This window comes from Brachionichthys hirsutus, unplaced genomic scaffold (genome assembly GCF_040956055.1).
Source record: "Brachionichthys hirsutus isolate HB-005 unplaced genomic scaffold, CSIRO-AGI_Bhir_v1 contig_330, whole genome shotgun sequence".
Classification (NCBI taxonomy): Eukaryota; Metazoa; Chordata; class Actinopteri; order Lophiiformes; family Brachionichthyidae; genus Brachionichthys; species Brachionichthys hirsutus.
This window is the reverse complement of record NW_027180340.1, coordinates 138,220-163,931: the sequence shown is the minus strand read 5'-3', so window position 1 is coordinate 163,931 and position 25,712 is coordinate 138,220. Positions and strand designations below refer to the sequence as shown.

At 40.4% G+C, this 25,712-nt stretch overlaps 1 protein-coding gene across 1 annotated transcript; it reads right to left on the bottom strand.

The window, feature by feature from the left end:
* Positions 1 to 1,649: 1,649 nt before the first annotated feature.
* LOC137913718 (synapse differentiation-inducing gene protein 1-like) lies at positions 1,650 to 25,222 on the bottom strand. Its single transcript, XM_068757350.1, has 3 exons — positions 24,728 to 25,222; positions 10,209 to 10,346; positions 1,650 to 1,808 (listed from the first exon to the last, which is right to left on the bottom strand). The coding sequence occupies exons 1-3, from the start codon at positions 25,220 to 25,222 to the stop codon at positions 1,650 to 1,652; spliced, it is 792 nt and encodes a 263-aa protein (XP_068613451.1).
* Positions 25,223 to 25,712: the final 490 nt, after the last annotated feature.

Here is a 25,712-nt window from a genome sequence, read left to right as displayed (position 1 = left end):
TATGCTCCAGAGAATGCACACCTCCTCAGAAAAAAAAGTTGTTACGGGGGGAGCTAATTGTGCGCCGTAAATGTCAGGTATGACTAATGTAGGACCCGTGCAGAGAAATGTGTTTCATGTCACCTTTTGGGGCTTTACCGCTTTAAATAGCGTCTACCTGTCTACCATAGAAAAATGATAACTGGTAATAAGCCCTTCATCCAAATAGAATCAGCGTTGCTGTCTCGTAAAGTGTGTGTCTTTCCAAATTCTGAAATGAAATTCTGCTGGAACAAATTGAAATATCTCAACGGTTTATCATCAAGTGTCCTGCTTTAATAGTTGGAGTCACTTAAGTGTGTAAAAAAATAAAAACCCATGTAAACCCAATCAATCATGCGTAGCAGTACGCCGCTGGCATCTCTAGTCATGCAAAGAATAAATGATCACAGCTAAAGTCAAAGCTGTCTGTCTACGTGCAGCCCTGAAGGAGAAGCGATGGCTGCATTTTAATGACATTATCAACCTGAATTATGACTTTTTCTTCTTTTTTTGCCCATTGTTGCCCATTTTTAAATCTGATGGTTAATTTAACAATGTTTTCCACATGCAGCGTTTTGTTTGTCTTTCGGGAGTCACTGCACGCAGATTCCCCCTGAATGTCTGACCATCTGTGCTTCTGTGCTTTACTTCAAAGGCCATTAAAGTGAGATAATTCAAGGCGCCTTGAGACAGCGAGGGACATAAAAAACAGGCAGACAGGAAAATAAAGAACATTTGCATGGACCTAAAGCAAGCCCCTATCTGGCATGAACAGATTTAGCAGATTTCAGGGCACGTCTTTGATGGGTGGACACCTGCTCCGAGATAAAACACAGGCCTCAGGCTCTATTCAGACTCTTACAATTCATGCCAATGCAAATTGTTCAATGAGAAAGAAATGTCCCGTGATCACGTCTGATCTGATCTTCTCAAAGCTTTATTCTCCGTTGTGTTTTGGTTGCTCTGTATTTTCTTTCTGACGTTTATCCAGCAATGAATGTCGCCTTCTGTTTGTGGTATTTGGAGTTGTTGAGGGAAGCTCCGTGGCCTTTTGAAAGACAGTCATGGGTGGCAAACTGCGATGACACGAGACGGGAAGAGACGCGGCTCCACAGAGAGAGACCCCAGTTTTAGCTACAGCTCGACTAACAACAAAATAAGGTTTGTTAAAGAGAATTTGTGTGTTGATTTCCAATCCTCCTTTGTCTCTGCTCTTTAATCAATTCTAATTCCAAGACATCATAATCTGAGTTGTTTCTTCTTAATGTTTCTGTCAGTAAATTAAAAATCTGGTCATGGAACAAAGAAGCCAGCAGGGGTTTCAGTAAAGATTGACGACCGGACTCCAACATGGAATGCATCCATTACTCAAACTCTCTTCGTATCGACAAAAAGAAAAGTCTCCGATTGCCTCTGTTCTCACCCTCCAGCTTGACCTCTCTCCAGTCACTCGGCTGACAGAGGGTCTGTTGGGAGAGAAAGCTGAAAAAGAAAAGAAGGTGGAGGCAGAAACTGTACATCCGGCCAATTTTGTTTTCTTCCAAAGTCTCCAGGAGAAATGCCATTCCCCAGAGGGAGCTGCTCTCCTCCTGGGCTCCCACGGAGCGGGTAGAGGGGAGCTACAGCTGCTATATGTGCCCTGGTTTAGAGAGGTAAGCAATGAGAGCCACCACTACCCCCACGTACACGCCAGTGCCTATAGTGATAGAGAGGGCAGCGAGGAATAACGCCCGTCGGGAAGCGACATTGGCCAGTGGGAAGTCACCTTTGTTCACGGCCTTGGTGGTCTGGAAAGGAGAGAAGAGGAAAGAAGAAGAAGAGAAGAAAGTCAGTCACATTTTGAGGAACCTCGAGAGAAAAAGTGGCCTATTTTTCAGAGCTATAATTGGAAAAGCTATTGTGTATTTTGAAAAAAAATCTAAATAAAAACAGAGTCGGAGGATGGTCCCATTGGCTGATTGACTCCACAAACCCAGCAGAGCTCAGCACGCATCGCACTGAGGAGTGAAAATGGAAGTGGGAACATGTCACGGTTGTGCTCGTATCAGCTGCTAGCGCTGCGTGATAAATGACACACAGACGGAGCAAATTAATCATAATTTAACATTCATTAAAAAAAAAGACACTGAACAAAGTGCTGCAATGATTGAATTATTATAAAACATCCTTCAAGACTCAAGAGAAGCAAAAATAAGATTTGATTTTATATAAATGTGACTTTCTATATACAGTTCACGGGAAAGCTGATTTTTCATGAGCCCGAATTCCTTTTGCAGTTCTTATGTGTAAACCTGCCACTTAGGTGAATTGGTGAATCGTCCGTAGGCATAACTGTGAGTTTGAGTGGCCCTGCGACTAATCCAGGGTGTACACTTCCTCTCTTCCGATGTCAGCTGGGATAGGTTCCAGCTGACACGACACAGTCAAGAAAATGAATGAATGAATCTCCATCAGCATCACCCAAATTCCTGGTATCTGAGGCTATAATGCACGTTTACAACCCACTGCTGTGTTAACCAGCCTGCCTAAAGTATGGCTGCCTTTGAACAATTTTCCACTCTGAGCAAATAAATACAGAATACGAAAGGAACTTTTGTTGCAACTGTTATATAAAAATGTAACAAAATTAAATGCACTACACTCAATCATATGTGCCGTCTTTCTTAATCAAAAGAAAGCGCAGCAGCATCTTGGTTCATTATATTTGTTGCGCTCTGCTGCGCGTCTCTCTTCTCTGAGGACTCTCTTTTAGTTCATCGGAAATGCCGAGCTACACCTGCGTGCACAACAGTAGAAGAATCACAAACATGCACTGCATAAAGACTCGCTTCATGCCTTATTTAATCATTGTATACACAAAATGTAGCGCAATACCTCGCATGCTTGACGCATTGGCCAGGGGGATTTCCTCGTTTTGAGGTAAAAGCATCAGCAGCTTATGAAGGAAAAGCAACGACACTGCACTGGTGAACAAATACCTTTTTAACTTCCACACTTTTTCAACAAATACCTTTTTTGGAGAATATATTAGGTATTTAATGGTCGATTTTTATTTAGTATTTTTATTTTTGTTTAATTGTTTGATAAAACTCTCTCTAATAAAACAAAAACTGCTCATTGGATTGGGCAGGTTTCAGCTAATTAAGAGACTATTAGCATTTTCCTGCTACAGACTGTCACTATTGTCTCGGCCTTGGACAATCTTGAACAGAATATGTAAATCATTTTCATCTTTGCAGCAAGTTCAGCTTTCTTTTAGAAAATGTTTGCAACCGAGTCAAACAAAGCTTCATTCTGCTCTTCCTCACCAACACCTTTGTGTGACTTTGTTGATATCCTACAGAGTTTTTACATTTTTAAAGCCAACATCTGAATTCTATTCCTGAATGTGATTCTGCAATTGACCTGAAACACATTCTACAAGCTTATGAAACATAGTAAATGACCTATAAAGCCATTTATAGCTCAATAAAGTTGAGGGGAACTGGTCTTATGATGCTGATACAGGCAGAGCTGCACAATAGGTTTTAAATCTGGTTGGTTGTTGCTTCTAAATTCTTCATTTAGATGCACCAACTAACAGGTGTGAACTATTCCCATTTTATCAGGTCCCATGCACTTGGATGATTATTTAAGATATAATTTAAATGTTTGTAAATAGGTTTAACGGTGCAGAGAAATGTCTTATTTGTTTAGATAAAATAAAGTGGTGCGGTGTTAGAATAAATAACCTAAATTAAACTCGAACAAGCCTGGCATTGTCAGGTCACAGACAGGAGAAAGGAATCCAGAAACACAACTTTAATGTTCCAGCACAGGTGGTCAGTCCAAACCAGCAGAAAAATCAAGATAGTGGCGTGCAAAATGGCAAGTTCCAGGAAACGGGCAGCGTTCACAAACCAGGTAATCAGACCAATCAGGCAGACAAATCCAGAGGAGCAGGCATACAGACAAAAATCCAGGAAACAAGCAGGGCAGGTACACACGAATTAGAATCAGGATCAGAGCAGAAGACTGAGGAGACTATAAATGCAGTGGTGCTGATGACGAGGTGAGCAGCAGGTGTGCAGAGCAGCACAGGTGATGTGGATGAGCTGATGACGGGTGTGGCAGGCAGTGGAACGAGAGTCGAGCAGGAGGCTCAGGCATGTTCAATTACATTTAATGAAAGACAGATAATAAGAAAATAGTAATATATGTTGTCCCTGTAATTCTTATTCACTACAACTTTAGTCAATGCATACATAAATGCATTCATGGAAAATATGAAACAGTTTTTGAGTTATGGTCCTAAAAGGAAACATAATTGGCAGACAGATGTATGCTAGTCCTTTATCTCCAACCTTACTTTGCTCTTGATGAGGATAAAAACACAATTATTTGTGGATCTGCTTTGTTTTAATGCAGAACTTGACTATCGCACTAACCCATCCAGAGGCATCAGCATCAGAAGAGCTGGGGAGGTTGAATAAGGTGACAGCTGTACTGCTGTGCATTAGTGATGATTGTGGGCAATTTAGGCTCTATGATGTGATTTAATCTCTTCATCATGAAACAGATCTGACAGCTAGCACTAAATCTGCATTGTAGAAGGTGCTGCCGAGAAATAGGAGCCGGCACAGACAGATGTCTGTTGATACAACTTCTGATGTCAGCGTCACGCTACACATTTTTTCACTTGTTTGCCCTGGTTCCCCCCCAATTATTCCAGTGTCACCATTACTTGGGTGCAAAGGTGCAGAACAGAATAGTTCCAGAATGTGGAATCCTGAAAAATGATCTCACTCATTGACTGTGAGAAAGACTTTATCATATGAATGAACTGCTCAGGATGCTCAGGGACGAGAGGTGGCTGTTTCGTTTATAGAGAGGTGAGTGAAGGTCAGGGCAGAAGCATGAAGACACACTCAGACAAAGCAGTAAAAGTGCAACGTTGACAGTGTTCAAACCCTGAATGGCTCTTAAATGGTTGCCTCCATTTCATTTGTTGTTGCAATATGTTTTGCTCTGTTTTATTCCAAATGCTGTCCCATGTTTATTGATCCATTTGCTTGTTACCAGTTGTGTGAACCTTTGAAGATCCTGGTGAATAACAGCTACACTTTATTGGAACAACGCTATATTCAAATTCATTGTGTTCACTAGTGTACAGCCAGGAATGTAGCGTGGGAGTGTGTGAAATGACTTTGATCAGTCCAGTGAATCGTTTCTGAAGATAATGAAGCTGACGAGGGATCATGTGAGTGAATGTGGAAAAGCTGGCATAAGAGAAGGCTTGGCTTCAAGCAGACAAGGTTACAATATAAAAGTGCTTCAGGATGTTTAACCTTCATCGCAGCGGAATGAAAAGGATGGCGTCTGACAGCAGCCATTACTTTTCCTCCACGAGAGGAGCCTGCTGGTTCAGGGAGCTGGGCCTCGGTTCCACACACCTTACTACTGTACTGTAGGACAGCATGCGGTAAATAGAGCATATATCCGGATGGTTCCTATGAATATTTAATATTTGCAACTGCCTGTTTATCCATAGATTACTCCTAGAATGATAATAAAGCATATTGTATTATTCAAAATTTCTCCCTATTTCCAAACAGCAGCTGCCAAAAAAAATGGGCACCCATCTAAACTCGGATATGTTCTCCTCATCACTGTTCAATTCAAGAGGTTAACATCTTTGAAAGACTATCTGCTGTGCTTAATGCATTTACAAATAGGAGAAGAATCACAGTTGCAGTGATGAAGTAGCTGCAGACATCTTTTGAAATTCAACAAATTGACATACACGACACACAAACACAACAATGATGGTGATGCGCCCAACGTTTAGGTAATAGTTCATTAAAGGGGATACATTTGAGAAAAACATGGCGGTTTGCAAGATGAAAGTGAAATTCAAAAGAGGAAGATAATTATCTCATCGCCATGGGGAGATCTTAATGAATAAAGTTGTAGCATTGATAACATCTTCAGCTTTACAGGATCATTGACTCTTGGATTTCCAGATTTTATCTAGACTCTTGGAGCCGAGATACATAAAACACTTCATTAAATTAACACCACGTATGTATGATGATGCCAGCCTAGAAGTTGCTGTTGAGATGATTTAAATTTTTCATTTTTTTATTAACTTGTTCATTAACTTAATTTCAAATGCAATTCAAGAATGTTTTTTCGATGATTTATTTTAATTTTTGGCATTTTTTCTTCACACTGAAACATATGCAATCTGAGCACAGGATTAAAAAATATTTTAAATTCAGTACAACCCTAATATAAAATAACATAGAAAAAATAGTGAGATTTTCATCACACAATCCAGGAATGGACAGGATATTTGATGGGGTTTTTTTTTTTGGTAAACTTTATTGACCTTTTCCAGAAAATGTGTTCACTGCATCGACCCATCCCTGAGGAGCAGCGGGCAGCCTTTATGGGATCTGGGGAGCAGGCTCGGGTTGAGCATGCTGCTCCAGGATACATCGGCATTTAGACTGGGAAAACTGGGGCTTGAATCCCCAGCCTTCTGATAAGTTAATAATACACTTAAAAACAGCAGTCGACTCAGTATTAACAGTTAGCTTTCCATCTCACAGCATCGTTGTCTAGTAATAATAAAAAGCCAACCCCCAATCAAGGAGCCTGCTGCAGATGCAGCCCGTCTCCCTGATGAACACCTCAAGCATGAATCAGATCGTAAAGTAAAAATGTCTGCCAAATTTGTTGATAATACAAAAATGGATATAATAAAATTGTAGAAATTACTCTTACTGCCAAACAAAACCTACACTTGGGACTTTTACACTGGGCACTGTGTTCTTCATAAGTATTTGCAATGGATCAATAAAATGAGAAGCAGGTGAGCATTAGAGAGACAGAAACACTCCACATGCAACCTCCTCGGGGGGTCAGTTGCATTCAGGGCTAAGTATGGAGGCTAAATAAGAGTCAAGTCTCCTTTGGAGGAAGTACAGTCTTACGTTTCCCAACAAGGTCTCTAGGAAAAGCAAAATCTCAAAGGTTCATCTCTACATACGTCATAAATAATTGAATCAAGCATGTTGTGACTTTTCCTAATGAGCTAAAGGACATCAAGACTCTATAATATCTCCACTACCTTGACAAAATGATTGAAACGTGGTGTCACGGAAATTAAGATAGCATCTCAGATGTCGCTGAATAGTTGGAGACTTTTAACACAAGGAACACTTTGAGAGTCGGCTCAGCGCCGAAACTCCGAAATATCTCCATTTCTCTCCCCCTCTCTGTCTCTCCCTCTCTTGACAGCCCCCATACAGGCAAATATGCAAATACACAAACTGTTTCGCAATAATTAGTTCATTCATTTTCATCTATTATGATTACTTGTGTGCTGTAAGACTTCAGGGGAGCCTTACATGCATAATCAGGAAAGGAATCAATGCAGTTTCTCAACTACACTGTTTCACAGATGTCTCAGGACTGAGAGAAACGTTTTTCACATCTCCCAGACAAAACAGTCAGCCTGTTAGTGGCCATCATTGAAACGCTTTCCAGTCAAACGCTCCAAGCTAATTCGCACCAGATTTTCATGGTGTTTTAGTCGTTATCTATTCGCCTTCCGGAGGTTGATACGGAATCCTGAAATTGGAAAGCACTATTTTTGCATTAAAACGCTGCACAGAAAATTGGACACCCATCAATTTCAAGCAGCAGATGAATTCACGTCGGTCTCTGTGAGTGTGTGGGTGTGTGTTAGCTGATGCCTTCACTCAGTCACTCACTTTGGTAGGCCATGCGGCAGCTGTCGCTGTTTGACTACGCATGACCTTCCAGTGGGACAAAACCTCTATCGATCTGCAGCCCACGGGCTCCATTACAGCCACTGCGTGTTTGGAAATGTCTTCAAAGTAAGTGACAAAGCTGATGTGCTGTCATTCCTAGACTTCTCTCCTCCACTCACTCTGCTGCCCTTGTGTAATCCCATAATCCGTGAACCCACTTTGCCTACAAAGGCAGAGAGCAATCATGAGAGAAGCAGTAAATGTTTAAAACTCATTAGATCGTCTACAGATAAGCACAATGCCGTAATGTTCCTGGCAGCTGAAAAAGCTGCTTGTATTTCCTTCTGTTAGTGCTAATTACATTTAATGTAATATAAAAAAAAAAGTACTTTAATAAGACTTAAATGCCCAGACAAGATGTAGCTTTAAAACACATTAAAACTAAACAAATACAGATACTTGAGACAAGACTAAGATTAAGGTTAAATTTAGATATCCATCCATCCATCCATTTTCTTGCCGCTTTTCCGCTTTGCGTGTCACGGGTGTCGCTGGAGTCTAGCCCAGCTTGATGAAGGTACATGGTCGCAAAAAAGAAGGGGACATGGGTGATACGAGCATCGTGAGTTTTCCTTTTGTGTCCGATGATGTGTTTAGAAGGATTTGCAGTTCTTGATATTATGTGTCCTACATGTGAATGAATGAATGAATATATTTATTAGATAGAATGTTAGAGTACAAGTACAGTCACACAGTAGCATGTATTACAGTACAAATAAAGTCAAACATCCTGTCTAAGAGGAGCATTTCAAAAAGCCCTTGCATGTTGACCAAAGGAGTCGTCTGATGTGTTTCAACTTTGTAGCTCCATCAGTGCAGACGCATGGAGCTTCACGTAGATTCAAGACCATGTTCGGCCTAGAACCTAAGCCCACAATATCCGCATGCCAACTCCTATGGAATAAATTGATTTGGATGCAGTGCTCCCTCAACTATATAATAAAAATGTAGCCCAGTGAAGTGGATTATTGAGCCATAAAATGAAGCTATCCCATACTCCCACCATATCTTTCTCCTGACAGATCTTGGACAACACCTTCTAAAGAAGGAAACTTGGCAGAAATGCCATCCATCACTAAGCAGAGCCATCACTTCCACATAATTACGCAGGAAGAATGAAATTAGCTTCTAACAAGATAATTCACCGACTGTCTTATCCTGCCTCGGCCTCCTCTCACCCACAGATAAGACAGCTGAATGTGGGTGCGTCCGATAAGTTATAGTGAAAGGCGGAATAATTTACTGAGAAAAGCTTGTCTGTTTTGTGTACGTGTTTATTTACGTGCTTTTGAACATGCACCTTGCATTTTTGCATGATGGCCTTCTAACAAGCTTCGTCTTTTCATGCTGTCGGTGTACAGAAAGGTGAAAGAATTTGGATTGCGGAAAGACGGGAAGCAATCACTTCACCCTTTGTTTGACTGACACGACACGATCCTCAGAGTTGCTTCCTACAGAATTGAAAGAGTGAAAGTGCAGTGAGAGTCCAATTTGCTGAAGTGTTCAGTGAAAAGGCAAACTTTCAAGAGCTTCACATTCCAGCTGTTTAATTCCAAGTTGCCAGATTGCTGTCTAAAGTCAATCGTCGGAAGCCTTGTCCTTATCTACAATCAATAATATTTGCTTCAAGATAAAATGTCTTTGGCAAGGCCATATTATTTGAGCCTTCCCTTCTTAAATGCACAATATGTAATCTGAAAGGCAGTAAGAGATTGAACACCCCACCTCTGGAGACAGGATCTCATGTTTCAACTGTTTTTTTTTTTATACACAAAGAGACTAAGCAAGAAGCTAAAAATAAAATCAAACAGCTTAAAATCTATTCAAGAGCATTTTGTTTTTTTGCACATTTTCCTTCCTTCTCACAAACGCTGCTCCCAAACTACAGCATGTCGGGTATCTCATCAACCTTTAACACGCCTGTAATTTGGTTCATCTTTCATCTTGAATCCACCACTAGATCAAAGGTCAATGCTCAGACATTGCCTTGAATGTGAGTCATGGACTGTTGCTAAAGGCAGATGTCAGCCTGTTTGCACAGTGTCAAGCAGTTTGGCCTCGAGTCACTAATGGATAGCTCAGTAAAAGCTAACCTTGTACTGGCAGTAAGAGTGTGTGATAGATGTTAGCATTTTGCTGTTGAGTGATACATCTTCAAACATTACCAAATGCACTTTCATCTCGTCGCCATAACATTATCTTATTCTGGATTAATTCCAGGAGCAGATTTAAAGCCAGGTGGAAAAGCTATCGCTTTTTTAAAGAAGTAGTTTTAGTGACACGATTGGTTGGAAAAAAAAAAGTTTCAGTCATCCACCAACAAGTTATAGCCTACCACTTTCTTCCTACATATTTGTTTGTGCTTACCCCCTGTGAGAAATAAAATGCTGCAATCCCCAGAGGCCAGAAACAGCAGAGCATGGAGAAGATGGCCAGGCCCAGGTGATCCCTCGGAGGGACGACTATGAAGTTGTCCTCGCTCTCGCTGTCACTGGAACAGTCCGTCTGCAAGGGGAATAGCAAATCCCGTTAAAACATGGGCATGGCTAGGATGAATAAATAAAGAAATAAACATCTGTACAAGCATATGACATTGACAATTTTAGTTTTTGCAAGGATTAAGTGAGGTCAATGCCAAAAGAGCCTTAGATATTTTTCAACTCACTCGCAGTTTAATTCATGAGGTTTAATCCAAAAATGTAATCAGTGTCAAATTATCTCGATAGCTTTTCCTCCCCGCTTCCAGGCATTGTGCAAAGTTATGCTAACTGGCTGCTGGGAAAAGCTTCATGCTAAGGGTACTTCTCATCTTCACAAGAACATGGATGAGCAGGTTTTCCAAAACCTTGAAAACACTACACAATACTTCTTATTGCCTCATCTTCATAGCCTGGCAATGGAAGTTTCAATATACTCTCCAGCCCTGATGTGCTTATAGACTCAAAGTATGTGCAGGGTCTTCTTTAGGGATAGGGCGCTTCTGGCAGGTTTCTCTACAAATGTGAGAGAAAAAGGTTTTCTGTTGTGCTACAATCAGGTGGAGGTGAGTTTCAAGTTGACTTGGCAAAGAAAGTATCTGCATTCATTGTAAAAAAAAGCCATTTATGTAATGGAAAAGAAATCAGACGAGCCACTGCATGCAGGATAATTTTCTTGCACGTAATGTCACTGCTCACATTCATGGACTTTTTGGGACGGCTCATTACTTTCTCATTAGTTCTAAGATATGCAGAGTTCTACATTTTGCCACCTAAACAACAGATGGCATAAAAAGAGATATGGTTGAGTGCATTTCATTTTCAGATGTGAAATACTTATGAGTGGAACACACCTCTTCCCTCAAGCTTCATGAAACTATTTCACGGTCCATGCAACATTCCTCACAGAGAGCAGAAACGCCTTTCAGAGGAAGAGACAAGAGACGCTCATACGTCAGCACCATGTTTAGGAGAGAGCGTTTCCCAGGGCTGATGCGCAGCAGGAACCATCGTTTTAAAGTTTGGCTTGTTATAAATACATGTGCGCATCAAAACAAAAGTCACCACACACATACTGGATATCTGTGCATCTCCCACAACAAAGAAAAAACTGAGAAGAGATTTGTTTTCCACAGTGGCCATGCTGTAATGAAAATAAATTAAGTTGCATCCGTCACGCATCATCCTGTTAAACGGATGATCCTGCACGAGGAGGGAACATGAAAAACAAATAAAAGAAACCAAGGCGAGCAAATTATTTTTATTTTCAGAAAAAAAAGAAGCTTAATGTTAATGTTGAATATTTCATTCTGGAGGAAAAATCAGGCAAAAAAAACATGTTCAGTGGTTGAGCTGCTCTCAAAAGTCAAATCATCATCTAAGCTGATGATCTAAAAAAAGAAAAGCCTTCCTTTCATTTTGACTGATCTGCTCCACTATATAATCCTTATATTGTATGTATTTTCTGTTGGGTTTAATCTCTTAATCTCTGCATGTGTTTTTGGGGGTGGACTGTTCTTTAAACCACTAAGATGAAACCGTTTTCCTCTCGACCACAGACCGATATCCACAGGTAGTAATAGACAGGATTTACAGCACAAAGCTGCAGCCTATCCTGATCTGTCAGACCAGGATGAGGATTGCCTACTGCCTTTATGCTGAGAGGGTTACTAGGTTGTCTATGTGCATCTAAACACAATAGAATAAATAAAGACACTTTTAAAAACCTGTAATATCGCTGTGTCTATGGTTTGTTTTTGTTTCAATGAGCAAGAGTGCGGTAGAGGGTTGTTTGCTTTGTATTAAAAATTTAAATTAGCGCAACGAGGTGAGTACTGGGAATGCATTTGCTTTGAGGAAACATTTTTCAATCCGTTTTAATAACATGCAGCTACGTGATTGATGAGGAGGATTAGTCGTCGGCAGGTTCATTAATGGTAGGGGAACCAAAAATGTTATCAACAATAGGTTGAAACAAGTATATTAAAGTCACTTCTTATGGATATGGTAAAGCTGTGAGCACAGGGGTGATCGATGCTCTTTCATTCTCTTCATAATGCAGTGCTGCTGGGGAAAAGGTTATAACACACACAAATAATGCAGCCAACACTTTGCACAATGTCGTTCTATCTTCATGGCCCTAAGCAAGCAATGAGGTGCAATCCATGCAGAGCCAGCTCTGCTCTGTGCCTTCGAGTACTCTGACAATATCTGCTCAGCCCTTTGGCTGCCTGGAGACTGAAAACACACATCAAGTAGGAGCGCTTCTTCTTCGTCATCAGGGAGGAGGAAGAGGGAACTCATTTGTCGGAGCCCAGAATGAGGCCGGCTGCAGTCGGGTAGCCAGAGAGTGTCATCGTACAATTATCTTCTCCTCTTTCACAAACCTGTACCACCCATGAATCCAAATAGCGTCCTGCACTGAGCTGCATTTGATTTAAAGTAAACAGAATTGTGTTTACCGATATTCTACCTGACTTTTAATGAGCAGGTGTGTGTGTGTGTGTGTGTGTGTGTGTGTGTTGTCGCCACCACTATTTTTGTAATAATTATGCATGCCGGCGCTGCTAGCTGTTCTCAGATATGTCTTGTAAATCCTGTCAACTTTAGGCAACAAGCTGACAGATAACGAAGAGCTAATGGATGGCTTCACCAGTCTGCCATGGCAGCATAACCAGAAGGAGAGCTTGTGTAATTTCTTTATTCCCAAACTGCCTCCACCACAACATACAGAAAATGGAGCTATGTCCACTATATTTCACCAGCAGCTCTCTGATCCCCCGGAATATTGTCTTTGTGTTTGTACATGTAAGTTTAATGTAACTGTCTCACAGATGACACACGCACATTTGCTTTTTATCCGTGCTGCTTAAATGTCTGCAAAATGAAATGAAGCACTTCATTTTTATTGTGTACTCTTCACCTTTTCTCTGCTCCTGTCATACATTTACTTTGAATAAAACAATACAAAATATGCGTGGGAAAACAAAGCTCTCTGTTCTTGATTACATTTTTGAATCGGTCACAGCTTCCTTTATGAGCCTTTGATATGCTTATGATTGCAAATTAATATTATAAGAGCTAGCATCTTACATCAGATGTCTTGAGTCTATAGGGACAAAGTCAATACATTATTTTCCATTAAGACATGATACAATCCAAATCAAACAGTGTATCTCAAAACATCTGGACACTCACAAAGTCAAAAGGTCGCATGCTGTGAAAAAAGAATCAGAGCAATGGAGGTTATTTCTTAAATGAATAAGAGTTGAACAAAAACACAACAAATGAAAAAGCCATTGATCACACTGAATGAAATTAAAGCACCCACATAAATGAAAGACGTCTTTTCAACCATTTTATAAAGCAAATGCCAGCATTTGTGATTACATCAATTAAAAGCGTGACTGTATGCCGCTACAGCAAGGCCTGGATGAAGGAAAAAACTACTTCACATCCAAAGGGAAATTACTTGGCAGAATGCATAACTAAAGTAAGTGAGCAAATGTGATTAAAGATGCAATTAGGATACTGCTCCCTCTTGAATTGATATGGGTACTGGTGTGATACCTGGGACTCAGTAGCAGAACTCAGACGTGCTTTTTTCACTACTTTCGTCTCTGTAACAACTAAAAAGTAATTTCAGCTATAAAAACGTATCTCCAAATTTGTTGCAACGCCAGCATTGCTTCAAAGGAGGAAGTCGGGGTAGCTGGAGTAGCTGCTCATGCTGGACATCTGGACTAAAATGTTCTGAAAATACCCATAATCATACTTGCACGAATGTTGTATGTACGTAGTAGTGCTCGTCTTTATTTTACTTTTAAGTACCGAGAACAATTTTACAAAATGCAATACACAATATCAAATTTCCAAAATATTTGCAATGCCAGAATACAATAACCTTCATGTGAATCTGCAAAAAAACAATGTATCATGTGATCTTATGAATGCTTTTGCATCAGTATTCTGCTTCCCTGAAGAAAAATGATATTTAAAGGGAGCAGACAGAATTGATTAGGATCAGATCCCTCTTAATAGTCCTCTCTCATTTAATTATATATCTATAAAACGTCCTCTCTGCCGAGGAGTCATCTGCAGGTTAAACGTCCTTCCTGTCTGTCATAGGGAGGACATGGAGTCACACTCTGCATGCTAATACAGCATCAGCACAACTTTCTGCATCCATGCTTTTTCATTTGTACCATGAAAACAAAAGAAAACAAAAAAATATTACTGACATAAAAAACATTTCAAATTGTCACTTGTCTCAAATTGCTCTCATATGGCTCCATATCGGAGCATCAGCGCATGACTGGTCAGTGGAGACGACAACTTCTGCTTACACACAACATGCAGGTGACTTGTGCAGCCAGCATTCAACTGCAGCACACAATCTGATGTGTGTGTGTGTGTGTGTGTGTGTGTGTACGTGGGTGAGTTGTCTGTTAGAGCGGTGCAGAGTGTATGATTTCACCGCATCTCAGACCGGAGTGACTTTTTTGCATCGTTTTTTAAAGAGGAAGATGAAGGAAGGTTGAGAAACGCTACATTGTTGTCTCGGGGGGGATTTTAATTAAGCATTATTATGCTACAGGGAGGGAAGCAAAAACAAGTTTTACAGCACAGTTAATGAGGTCCAGTGATTTACAAAGTGTCTGGGGTCAGCAGCCGTATGAGGTCCACCACACTCAGGAACGTCAGAGGGGATGCTCAGCCAGTGTGTGATCGCAATGATAAGAGTCTCGTCATAGTGGCATCCTCTCAAACATCTATTGCATCCGCTGTGTGGATGTACTACAGTTCCTGCTGGGACTTAATGAGCAATATATTTGTTGTTGTTTTTTTTTCCTTTTCATTACCCCAGTGGCCTCTTTGTTGACAGGTGTGCAAATTAGGATTGTGTAATGAGGCTACAACACGATAAGCTATGCTTAGTATTTGCATCGTGCTCAGTAAACAGGCTGAGATTCAAAACAAAGACTGCGTTGTGCAGCAGAGACAATGGTGATTAAACCAGACAAGATAACAATCCATTATTTTCCAATGAAACTAAATTTCCTTTTTTAGATTTCATGCAATTAAAGAAAGTGACTGGTGGCTTCACCGTGCCTGGAGTCCATTCTAACTTCCCATCCATTGAGTGTTTCTTATAAACGCATTACGGCTAAGAAATATAGGTTATTTGAAAGGTTTAACATTAATTATTAATATATTAACTCATAGATCAGGCAGAAACATGAAAAACAAAAACAAATATACAAATCACAAAATATTATGAATCATTAAGTATAGTTACAAAAATATAAATGATTCCCTCAATCAAATGACTCCTATTGCCTGGAGCGACTGAGTGCCTACAGAGATATAGACACAGCAGTATGGAGGAGCACAAAATCCGTCTGCATTAAATGAATGGAAGAACTACAACGAGAGAAACGCGACAGTAACAGAGCGCTGCAGATGCACACATTCGTGATGTTCTCTTTCCACATATCAAAAACTACGTCCAAGGAGTTTTATTACAGGATAACTCTCCATCAATTGCTGCTTGAGGGCAGTCGTTCATGTGAACCTTGAAGTTAGACTTTATTTGTTGATTATCATTAAGAGATCCAAAGTAACAAATGTTCCCCTCCTCTCGCTCGTACAGAGCTGGGATGGGCTCCAGCAACACCCGTGACCCGCAGGGCGGATAAAGCTGACATGAAAATGAATAAAAAACTTTATATTTGCATACGCACATGCCATTCATTCTGTACATACAGTATGTACTCACTCACAACAGCCAGTACATCGTAACAAGATTCCTTGTCGCTAAAAACATGACTTTTAAATAACGAGTACGCCGTTAAGTGAGGACCACCTGTACTTCGAGCCCCGGGATCCACGTGGATTCATGTAAAACGCTTTCACACATCACAGCAGTGACTTGGGTTCTGTCTGGAGTCGGTAATAATGGAAGCCTCTAAATTAGTGATGACCTGCTTTGGAAGCTCCTCACGTGCAGGTGAACCAAGGCTAATGACTCCATGCGTCTCTCCAGCTGTGCATGACCTCCACAGGCCTGCAGGACCAATCAGCACGGACATCCACTGCTACTCAGGTACGAGTAAACAAACATAATGTCTAATGAGAAAAAGCATTCTGGTTCCCTTTAAGTGTAAACCTAATAATGTAAAGATGCGTAGATTTACATTTCTACTTGCCACAAATGCCAATATGAAATTCCATCTACAATCAGGATTTCAATAATCTCCAGATGAAGAACTGTAAAAAAAAATAAAACTCATTACGTACAATTTGGGGGAATAATTGGAATTCATTTCCTTATGACAGCATGATGAAATTGTAAAATCGGCACTCTGCTTCATCTTGAGCATTCTCTTAATTATAGGGAGAAGATTTCCATTATTTCTCAAGCTGGTCAACCTCTGATAAATGTTCAGGGTCACTGCTTTGTGTGGATTAATGACTGAAATATGCGCACATGCATTCTTTCCATCAGATTTATAACTCTGCCTTTATGCCTGATTGTCTTATATGAATCCCAGTCACCTTTGAAACAGGTGAATTCACCCAAGTCTTGATTTCCAATCGATCACAACTGGACGGATAAATGCTGTTTGCTCATGGATGCTTGTGTTCACGCCACCAACTATTAGACCTCTAAATGAGAGACGGCACAATGCGCTTCATCAGTGAAGTCCTCCAACATCATTAACCGCTGTCATTACACACGCCCATTAGGAAAGCCTGCGACCATTTATTGCGTCTGGAAATCGTGTATGTTTCTGCTTTGCACAATAGGCCTCTGGCATTTACTGCGTGTTTTTCTTTTACTGGATGACTATCTAGTATTATGTTATTGATTACTACTACAACGCAAGCCAAGTGTTAATAAAGTTTAAACAGATTTTGCTGTTGAAGAATGAGCTCAAACAAATCAATTTACATTGGATTAGCACAGGCTGAACAATTAAACAAGACAGCATTTCCTAAACTGCCATTTTTCATTACACACTAAATAAATGTTCCACTCTGCCTAAGAATGCAGCTGAACTGGAGAGAAGCAGCAGGAATCTATTATTTAGCAGGCAATCGATTAGCTTGTGTCTATAGCTTTTTAATATATGACATGACAAGGCTGTATTACATATTCTGACCCACTAGAAATGTGACCAGCCAGACTAATGGATTGCCGCAGAGTGGATGTAAGGCTGGCGAGTCCCGAGAAATTGTAACCACCTAAAGATTATATTGTATATAAATCACAATAAGAGCCTTTCCTCCATTTAGCTTGTTTCTGAAGAAAATAATCGAAATCCATCTGACGCCAACAGACTGGTCAACACTTGACTGTTCCCAAAAGCATTGCTCCGATTTGTAACACTGACTCATCCCTGAAAGGCTGATATGACTCAAAACTGAAATCTGTCTCGCTTCTCACTTTTTCACATTTGCCATTCAGGCAATGATTAAATAAACACCAGTGAAATATGGCAGTGTGCTACTTTGCTTCTTTTTCAGGAACTTTATTAAAAAGAAAGAATTCATTTAATATCCGAATAGCTATATGACTATGCGCAGTATTCTGGAATATGAAGTGGTTGGATCTTTAGCCGCTCATTGAAACATTTATTTTGATGCAAAGTGTTGATGTGGCTGCAGTGGATAAAGTCAAAATAAGACAAATAAAAAAGACAAACTGACAATCTGCAGGGGTTGCTGGTTTCAAAGTCGAGACATCGCCGCAGCAGCACCTTCTTGCCACATTTAACCTGGCACGAGAATTAATTTGGGATTTGTGCCTCACCTACACAGAAATCCCTCTGTTTGTGTTCGGTGAGGTGTGCCCGGGGCGCGTTTACTTCTGTATAAATACATGCAATGCTGCCATAAAAGACTTGGCAGATAAGGTCTACCACTTCCAAGAAGATAGACGCATGGACAGGATATGCATGAGGGCTCTCCTTCCCTTGCCAAATAAGAGGAAGTACACAGATGATGCCAAGCACCTCGGGCCTCTGAAAAAACACTGGCAAAAAACTGTGATTCTACGGTAGAGTTGGCATTGCTGCCTTGGAGCTGCAGAAATGATGGGTCTGGAAAATAAAATGGGTTTTGCAGGGTCTCAGGGACCTGAATACATCCCTGAGTCCATGCGAGTGTTTGTGCAAAGTATGATGAGATTCTCTCCAGGCTTTCCTCAGATATTGTGTATATGAAGATGGGATCAATATAAAGTATAAGGTGTTATGGCCATATGCAACATAAAGTCACTGTGATCTTTGACCCCCAGTATCTAGTCACATCTGATTTTTTTTGAAGCCTTGTAACTAATCTAGAGAACAGAATGGACAGTCCTAAAATCATGCTATTCTCTAGCTATTTGTTGCAAATCACAGCAATGTTGATTCAGTACTACGTAATAGTCTGTCCTGGTGGCTGTACAGCTGGGACAGCAGCTTTTACATTGGTAAAGCACCAGAGTATCAACAAGCTGGCTGGATCTGTGTAATCTATTTACCTCTTGGCAGAATGGATGGATTTTAATGAAAGTTGGTGGGAGGGTTGGAAATTGCATTTTGGATCTGGATGAAGGTGCAGATTTAATGATGTTGTTTTTTTTTTTTTTACCTTTATTTAAAAATATTTTATATGGCTGCTTTAATTTAAATTTATGTCTGTTATGCAAATAAATGTGACTGATTTTGTTGAGACGTTGTGGATGTCTGTGGTAAAACCAAGGTCTCTGCAGCGCTGGGCTGAAAATGTTCGCTTTTGAATTTAGAGGATGTTATTCTCACCAATAAGTATAAAAATCCTTGAAAATATAAGTTTGGACAATAACAAGGCTTGAATGAATGCGGCATGTCTATTGTTCAAAGGATGAGGGTGATAATTGGGATTTCAAAGACAGCAAACCCCTTAATTTCTTCAAAGAACAGTGTCTATTTGTGCTTGAAAATTGTGTCTTGAAACATTTTCAGATTTTTAGGAATTAAATTGTATTCTATAACGTTAGAAATTCAACTTTTCTCAAACCATAATGCATCTCAAGACTCCTATAGCTTAGAAAAATGCATCAAACCATGGGATACTAAATGCCGTTAAGGAGCAGAGAGCAGCAAGCTTTAAAATCCACCAAAATGATCCGCTTACAGCTGACTTGAAATGATCCAAGAGATTGGCTTGCCGTTTACTGCTAAATGGAAAATGGGATAACTCAGAGAGATTTCACAAGAGTATATGACAGAGGCACATTTTGGGTGCCGGACCCTTCAAGATAGGAACAGAATGTGAGCACCGAACTGCTGCATGAGATTTAATGAAGACATAAGCGCTCATGTACCGTCAAATTCACTGGGAATGGTTAACCTCCTCCTATCAAACCTGGACAAATTTAAAATGCTTCAGAAAACAGCCAAAAGTACTCACTTTAACAGTAATCGCTATATTGATTTCACACAATACATGTGCTGGGAAAAAAAAGAATCAGATGAGCTGAGAGCAAATCATTTTGATTGAAATGCTGCATGGGGGCACGACTACCACATGCTCAAATTCTTATTTGAATATCAAATGCATTGATAAATGCTAATGTCATGCACTGGAGATGGTGAACCAGATGGGAGACAAATAGAAATGACGGCTCTTATTGCAGCACAAGGGCTCTTTATGCAGGGTGCAAATGCATGAAAATGTTCAAGGACTGCATGCATGGGGCCATGCAGACTACAGAGCATTTTCCTGAATGCAATCTGAAGCTGCAAAAGCATACATGATCCAACATTTGACAACAGTTGGAGTAGATTACGTCACATTTGTTTTATGGTCATTAAGAGAAATACATTTGAGGAATGGATTGCATTTTTGAGGAGATACAAGAGTGGAAGTGGATTCTAGATCACATTGCAAGTAAAGCCGTGTCACCATGGCGACATCATAGTCGTGTATGCCTTGGGTTTAATGATGCTAAAAATGATGATGCCCTCACACTGACACAAAACAGAATACACATATTGAATACATTGTCAAGGCCTGAATGCCCAAATCAGTGGCGTAATGTGCTCTTAAACAAAATATATATATAAGCACCAGAGACAAAAACATACTGCTGTAAGTCATTCACTTCGTAGGTGTATATACTAATATGAAATATACTACATAGAGCATACTTAGGGAAGTGAAAAAGGAAGAGTAAGTTTGTCTGACTGGTAAGGCTAAAGACTTGACCTCCGGCTCAGCTAATATTCAGTATCCTGAATCAACACCCAAACTTCCCAACGGCACCACATCTATCTGCCCATCTGTCACTCCGTTTTGCTGTTACTCTGGTTTACACGGACATAGTTGAAGTTATTCACTTGAGGCAGTGACTGCCAGGAGGAGCAATCAACCCACAACTCAACTTTGTCCTCTCCTGTTCAAGCTCCCAGTTCTTCATGGAAATTCAGTATATTCTACTGTTAGATGTAAGAACTTTGCTCAGGGTGTAAAGACAATATAGAATACAGAATCAAGTAGCAGGATTCGGGACAGAAACACAGTTTGCTTTCTTATTAACTCGCAGAGGACAGTCTATGTGTCTAAAAACATCCACTTAAAGCAGATATCTCTAATTATACTGCAGTGCTAATGTCGTCTGGACTATAAAGTTATCTGTCAGAACTGACAAACCAAACAGGAAAAAATATCATTCATTCATCCTTGTTTTCGCTAAGAATTCCTCATCACCCCTTTCTCTCCATGATCATTTATGCCGAGGAGCTACGAACATAATTTCGTTGCTGCTGCTGCTGTTAACATTTTTCTTATTCTGTTGTCAGACAACTGACTATTAAGTAAATCAGTAATTAATTCGTGGCTCGTAACCGCTTCCCATTATTTCGACACTGCAGCCCTGACAGCATCGATCAAATCAGCATTTCATGCCTGAGCAATCTACAGACAGCATAATAAAAACAGTTTGCAGCATTAGCATTGGCATTCAGGACTATGAATGATTGGCACGAATGTGAGAAGGCGCACAGTATCTCTGCATCTCTGCCCCGTGGCTTTTGGGGTGTGGATGGAAAGCCAAAATAGAGAGACTTTTTCCAATTGCAGCTTGCTGAGCATGGACACGATCTCAGCTGTCAGTGAGCAGTCAGAACAGCAGGGTGGTGAAGACAGACGGGGGTCCATTTGGCAGATCTCTACTGCTTTCTGTGTATATTTGTGAGGCCTCTAACATGTGTTCGGGCAGAGTGCTGTCAGAACGTCAGTGTCTCTTGTAAAGGGCACTTCAAGAGGGTGACTTTATTATCTTGAATCCCCTATCACTTATTTATAAGATGTTCTTCTTGCAACTGCTTACATCAAAATATAAAATGAAGGAGGGGGTGTTACTTTAAAATATATATACACAACCTTAAATCCAACCTTAAATTTAAGAGTAATCCAACAAGAAAAAGTGATATTTGGGCGAAAGGTTTGTTGTCCATGCTGAACTGAAGCGTAAACAGCCTGCCGTGTCTCATTTGCGTAATGTAATTTATATCTATTCATATCGATGAAATGTCTCTTCCATTTGCTGATCCTCTTCAAAGGTGTTCTTCAATTTACTTTTTACTACACCCTTTGAAAACTGGATAACTAATGCTCTAAATTGGGGGGAATATATATATTATTTTATTTTATTGCAGCATTTTCTCCATTTTTATTTTCTGAAATGAGTTCTAAAAACTCCAATATCTATAAGTTAATGGGAAAATAACATGAGCACACCCTGCGCCGCCTGGAGTTAATGACCTTTTATGAATTGGTGAGGATTTAAAGCATCTTATTTTACACTGTTTCCCTGGTTCTAACACCCAGTCAGACGTAGCAGTCATGCATAACAATTTGTACTTCTACAAAGCCTAAGAAATAGCCTCATGCAGCTGAAGCAACCTCTGACTGACGTTTTACCAATTAAGAAAAGTTTTCCAATCTAAAACAAACCACAGAAATTACTCAGCTGTCAGACACTGGCCCCGTTTCCATCTCATTTAGTTCAAAAGAGTCGATAAATACTTTTCAGATATGTGCATTATGGATTTAGAATGCCTTCATCATTCCACATCATAGGATTGAGATGATTATGGATCAGGCATCAAAAAAGACAAGATGAGTTTCTTGCAAAACACAACTTTTGGAGACACAAAACTCTTGTTCTTGCTGAAGTAGCAAACAACTTTAAAGGTGCAATCCTCCTGTTCATTTTGTGATACACCGACGTTAAAGCTAGCTGTGAAATGTTGTTTCTATTCTCCCTGGTTGATCTCCCTATCTGTCTTTTATGTTGACTCACATTCATGTTGGGAATTCTCTGTCTTCCTATTGTCAGTCATGCTTTGTGTCCTCTACGTACAGTATATGCTGTCATCGAACTGAAAGCACATTAATTCAGATTTTATTTAAGTGCTACTTAAATAAAACCCCTGCTGGAATACTGTATTCGAGGATGAGCTCCCTAAATTCTACATCCAGCTCGCTCGACCAAAGCTTTGTGACACCTGAAGAAATCCAGAGTTTTGATCTTACCAGGAAATTGCCTCAATATTAAGCTTTCATGTTCCATTCTTTTGTGACACACTTGTTCCAAACCTCCTCACTAACTCAGTCTTCATCCCCCAAGCCTCAGAAAGAAAGAAAAATATTTGAGAGTTTAACAGAACTGAAGGATCCGCATTTATGACTTTAGGTTTTTAGCATACAAATGATTTTTCTAAACTGCTACATGTCTACTGATATGGTACAGCTGTAATATATGTTAATATGTTAACACACACACACACGCACTCACATTAAACACAACATTGAAACCATTTCACGCTGTATTATTTTACACAGCTGTGATAGCATCTCTTAACCACACAGTTATGACAAACCCTATTTGGTCAACAACAACAACAGCAATGTATCCATTAGTTGTTGTTTTATTATTAATATTATTATTATGCATGCACGAGTATGCTGACAACACAAGAGACATTACGGCTTCTGCCAACAGTTGGCAGAAATGAGGCGATGAGCCCACTAAGGATTACAAAAGTAGTAGAGAACTCAATAAAGCTTCCTAATTGATTAATGTGGAAGGAAGTTAAGAATCCCAACACAAAACATTTATAACTTTGGCTTTATTTATTTTTAAACAAAACCCCAGATGACGATAGGACATTTAATGCTGTGAAATTCTACATTTTGTCCTTAAATTGTTCGGCACAATGCCTTAGAGAGAAAGTCCAAACTCCAGTAGATAAATAATGACTAATAAAACGGTTGGTTAAGATCAGCTGCTGTATCATTGGTCTACTGCCCAGGCATTATGTAATATGTGCTCCATCCTTTCCCCTTTCTATCTCTAAACTGGATGCTGGGCCTGATGATGCTTTTATTTTATTTTCCATTTGTGAATAGGAAAATATAAACAATACAGCAATGTGTTCACTTAAACTTTGAACTAGTAGTTCTAGTACACAGAAAGGAAAGTAATCTCTTTGGCATATGCACTTCAACTGCTTTCCTATCTCGGTCTTTGAGTGAAGTCACTGAACCATGTCCTTTTGCTTTTCTTCAGCTTGAATAACCATTTTCCTTTTGGTTTATTTAAAAAGTGAAATACGCTGCCTCTCTCCGCTGAGCGAGCGCTTCAGTCGTGTGTAACCCCGTCACGTTGCATTCCAGAGACTGCATGTTCATCACAGCAATCCAGGTTAATTCTAATAGACTCCGGGGCATTTGGAAGTCAGTTCATTAGCTCTTACAGGACACTGGTCAAACTCAACACTCTGTTCCGCCTGTCCAATCCCCTGAATCCTTTGGAGTGCTCTGAGCTTTGGGCTGTGATCAGTTGAGAACTAAAAAGCTGTAGCTAATGCTGTAATACTGGAGCACCTAATATCCCAGGGTGAGGCAGGCATGGGTGATTTATTATTATCTAATGAGGAATTTCAGAAGTGGGAATTGAGGCCAAGGTCAGTGGATCAAATGGGATTTGTGGTCAGTAAAATACCAGCGTGATCCCGGCATCACTTCCAGCATTTGATGACACAAGTGTCCAAACACCCCTGGGATACAGCAAACACTCTCACTCTCTCGCTCTCTCTCTCCTTCCACACAAGCACGGCACATGTATCCAGGCACGAGCTTTCCATTTCACTCCAGTTCCTCCCTGACCCAAAAACAAGAATCCACCTCACTTGCCTAAAAATCTCCTCTCCCTTCAGAGAGTTCTGAGCATCCTTCAAGCTTCATTGACACTTTTCACAACCACAAAACTCACATGGCACCAAATATACAAATACACAAAACAAAACTGGGCAATCATTGCTGAAAAACACAAAGTCGGGTCAAAGTCAAGCTTGTGTTGTTCCTTCTTACCTCATACTCCACATACTCTTCCTCCTCAACGTCATAGGAGACAGTTTGGATCTTGATGTGTTCTCCGTCTTCCAGCAGCTTCACTTGGGGATCCTCCGTGTTGGGGGTGTCCGCCCCCGTCATGTTGGATGCCTCTTTTGCCTTCTTCTCTGTGAAGGTGGTCTCGCAGCACTCGCTTTTGTATTCCTTGGCCTTGATGCTGCCGTTGTCCTCCTTGTACAGGATGAAGTTGGGCCTGTAGAAGGCTTCTACTGCCAGATGCAGCGAGGTGGCATCCAAAAGCTGCTGAGCTTTCACCTTGCCGTTGGAATTGTAGCAACCCCCACCCACTACATTATTCACCTTACCCCCTCCACCTCCCTCACCTCCTCCAGCAAAGTAATTCATAATGTTTTCTTGGTACTGGTTATTTGGGAAGTCGCCCCCATAACCGTTCACCGTGTGCTTGCTGTTTTTGTCCAACAGTGGGTTTTGGAGCTCACTCAGGTTCTCCATAGCAAAAAAAAACAAAAAAAATGATCCAGAGGTGACCGTGAAGCTTTTCAGTGATGCTTGCTTTTATAAGAAAATGGAAAACTGATTAAATAAGACGAGATGCGTTCCTCAGCGGTGCACGTTGATGTCATTCACATTCGGTTCAAGGGAATCTGCAAGAAGAAAACAAACAACAGAAGAAAAGAGAAGATTCAGTGTGAAATGTGGAATGACAATGCTGTCGGTAATCTAGCAGCAGGTAACAGTTTACCAAACACTTCAGATCAGATCAAAGTTCAGCAACAACCTTGACATCATCCTACTTGTCAACAGCGTCACCCTGCAGAATGTTCAGTTCTGTTACACACACACGCACGCCAATGACTGTTGCAATGTGATTTCTATATTGCTTATCCATGTTTTCGGTCTAATCAGCCTCACTTCCTCATTTGCATTAGTTGAGTCGTTGCACAGCAGGGAGCTGTAATCTTCACTATCTATCTACATTTAG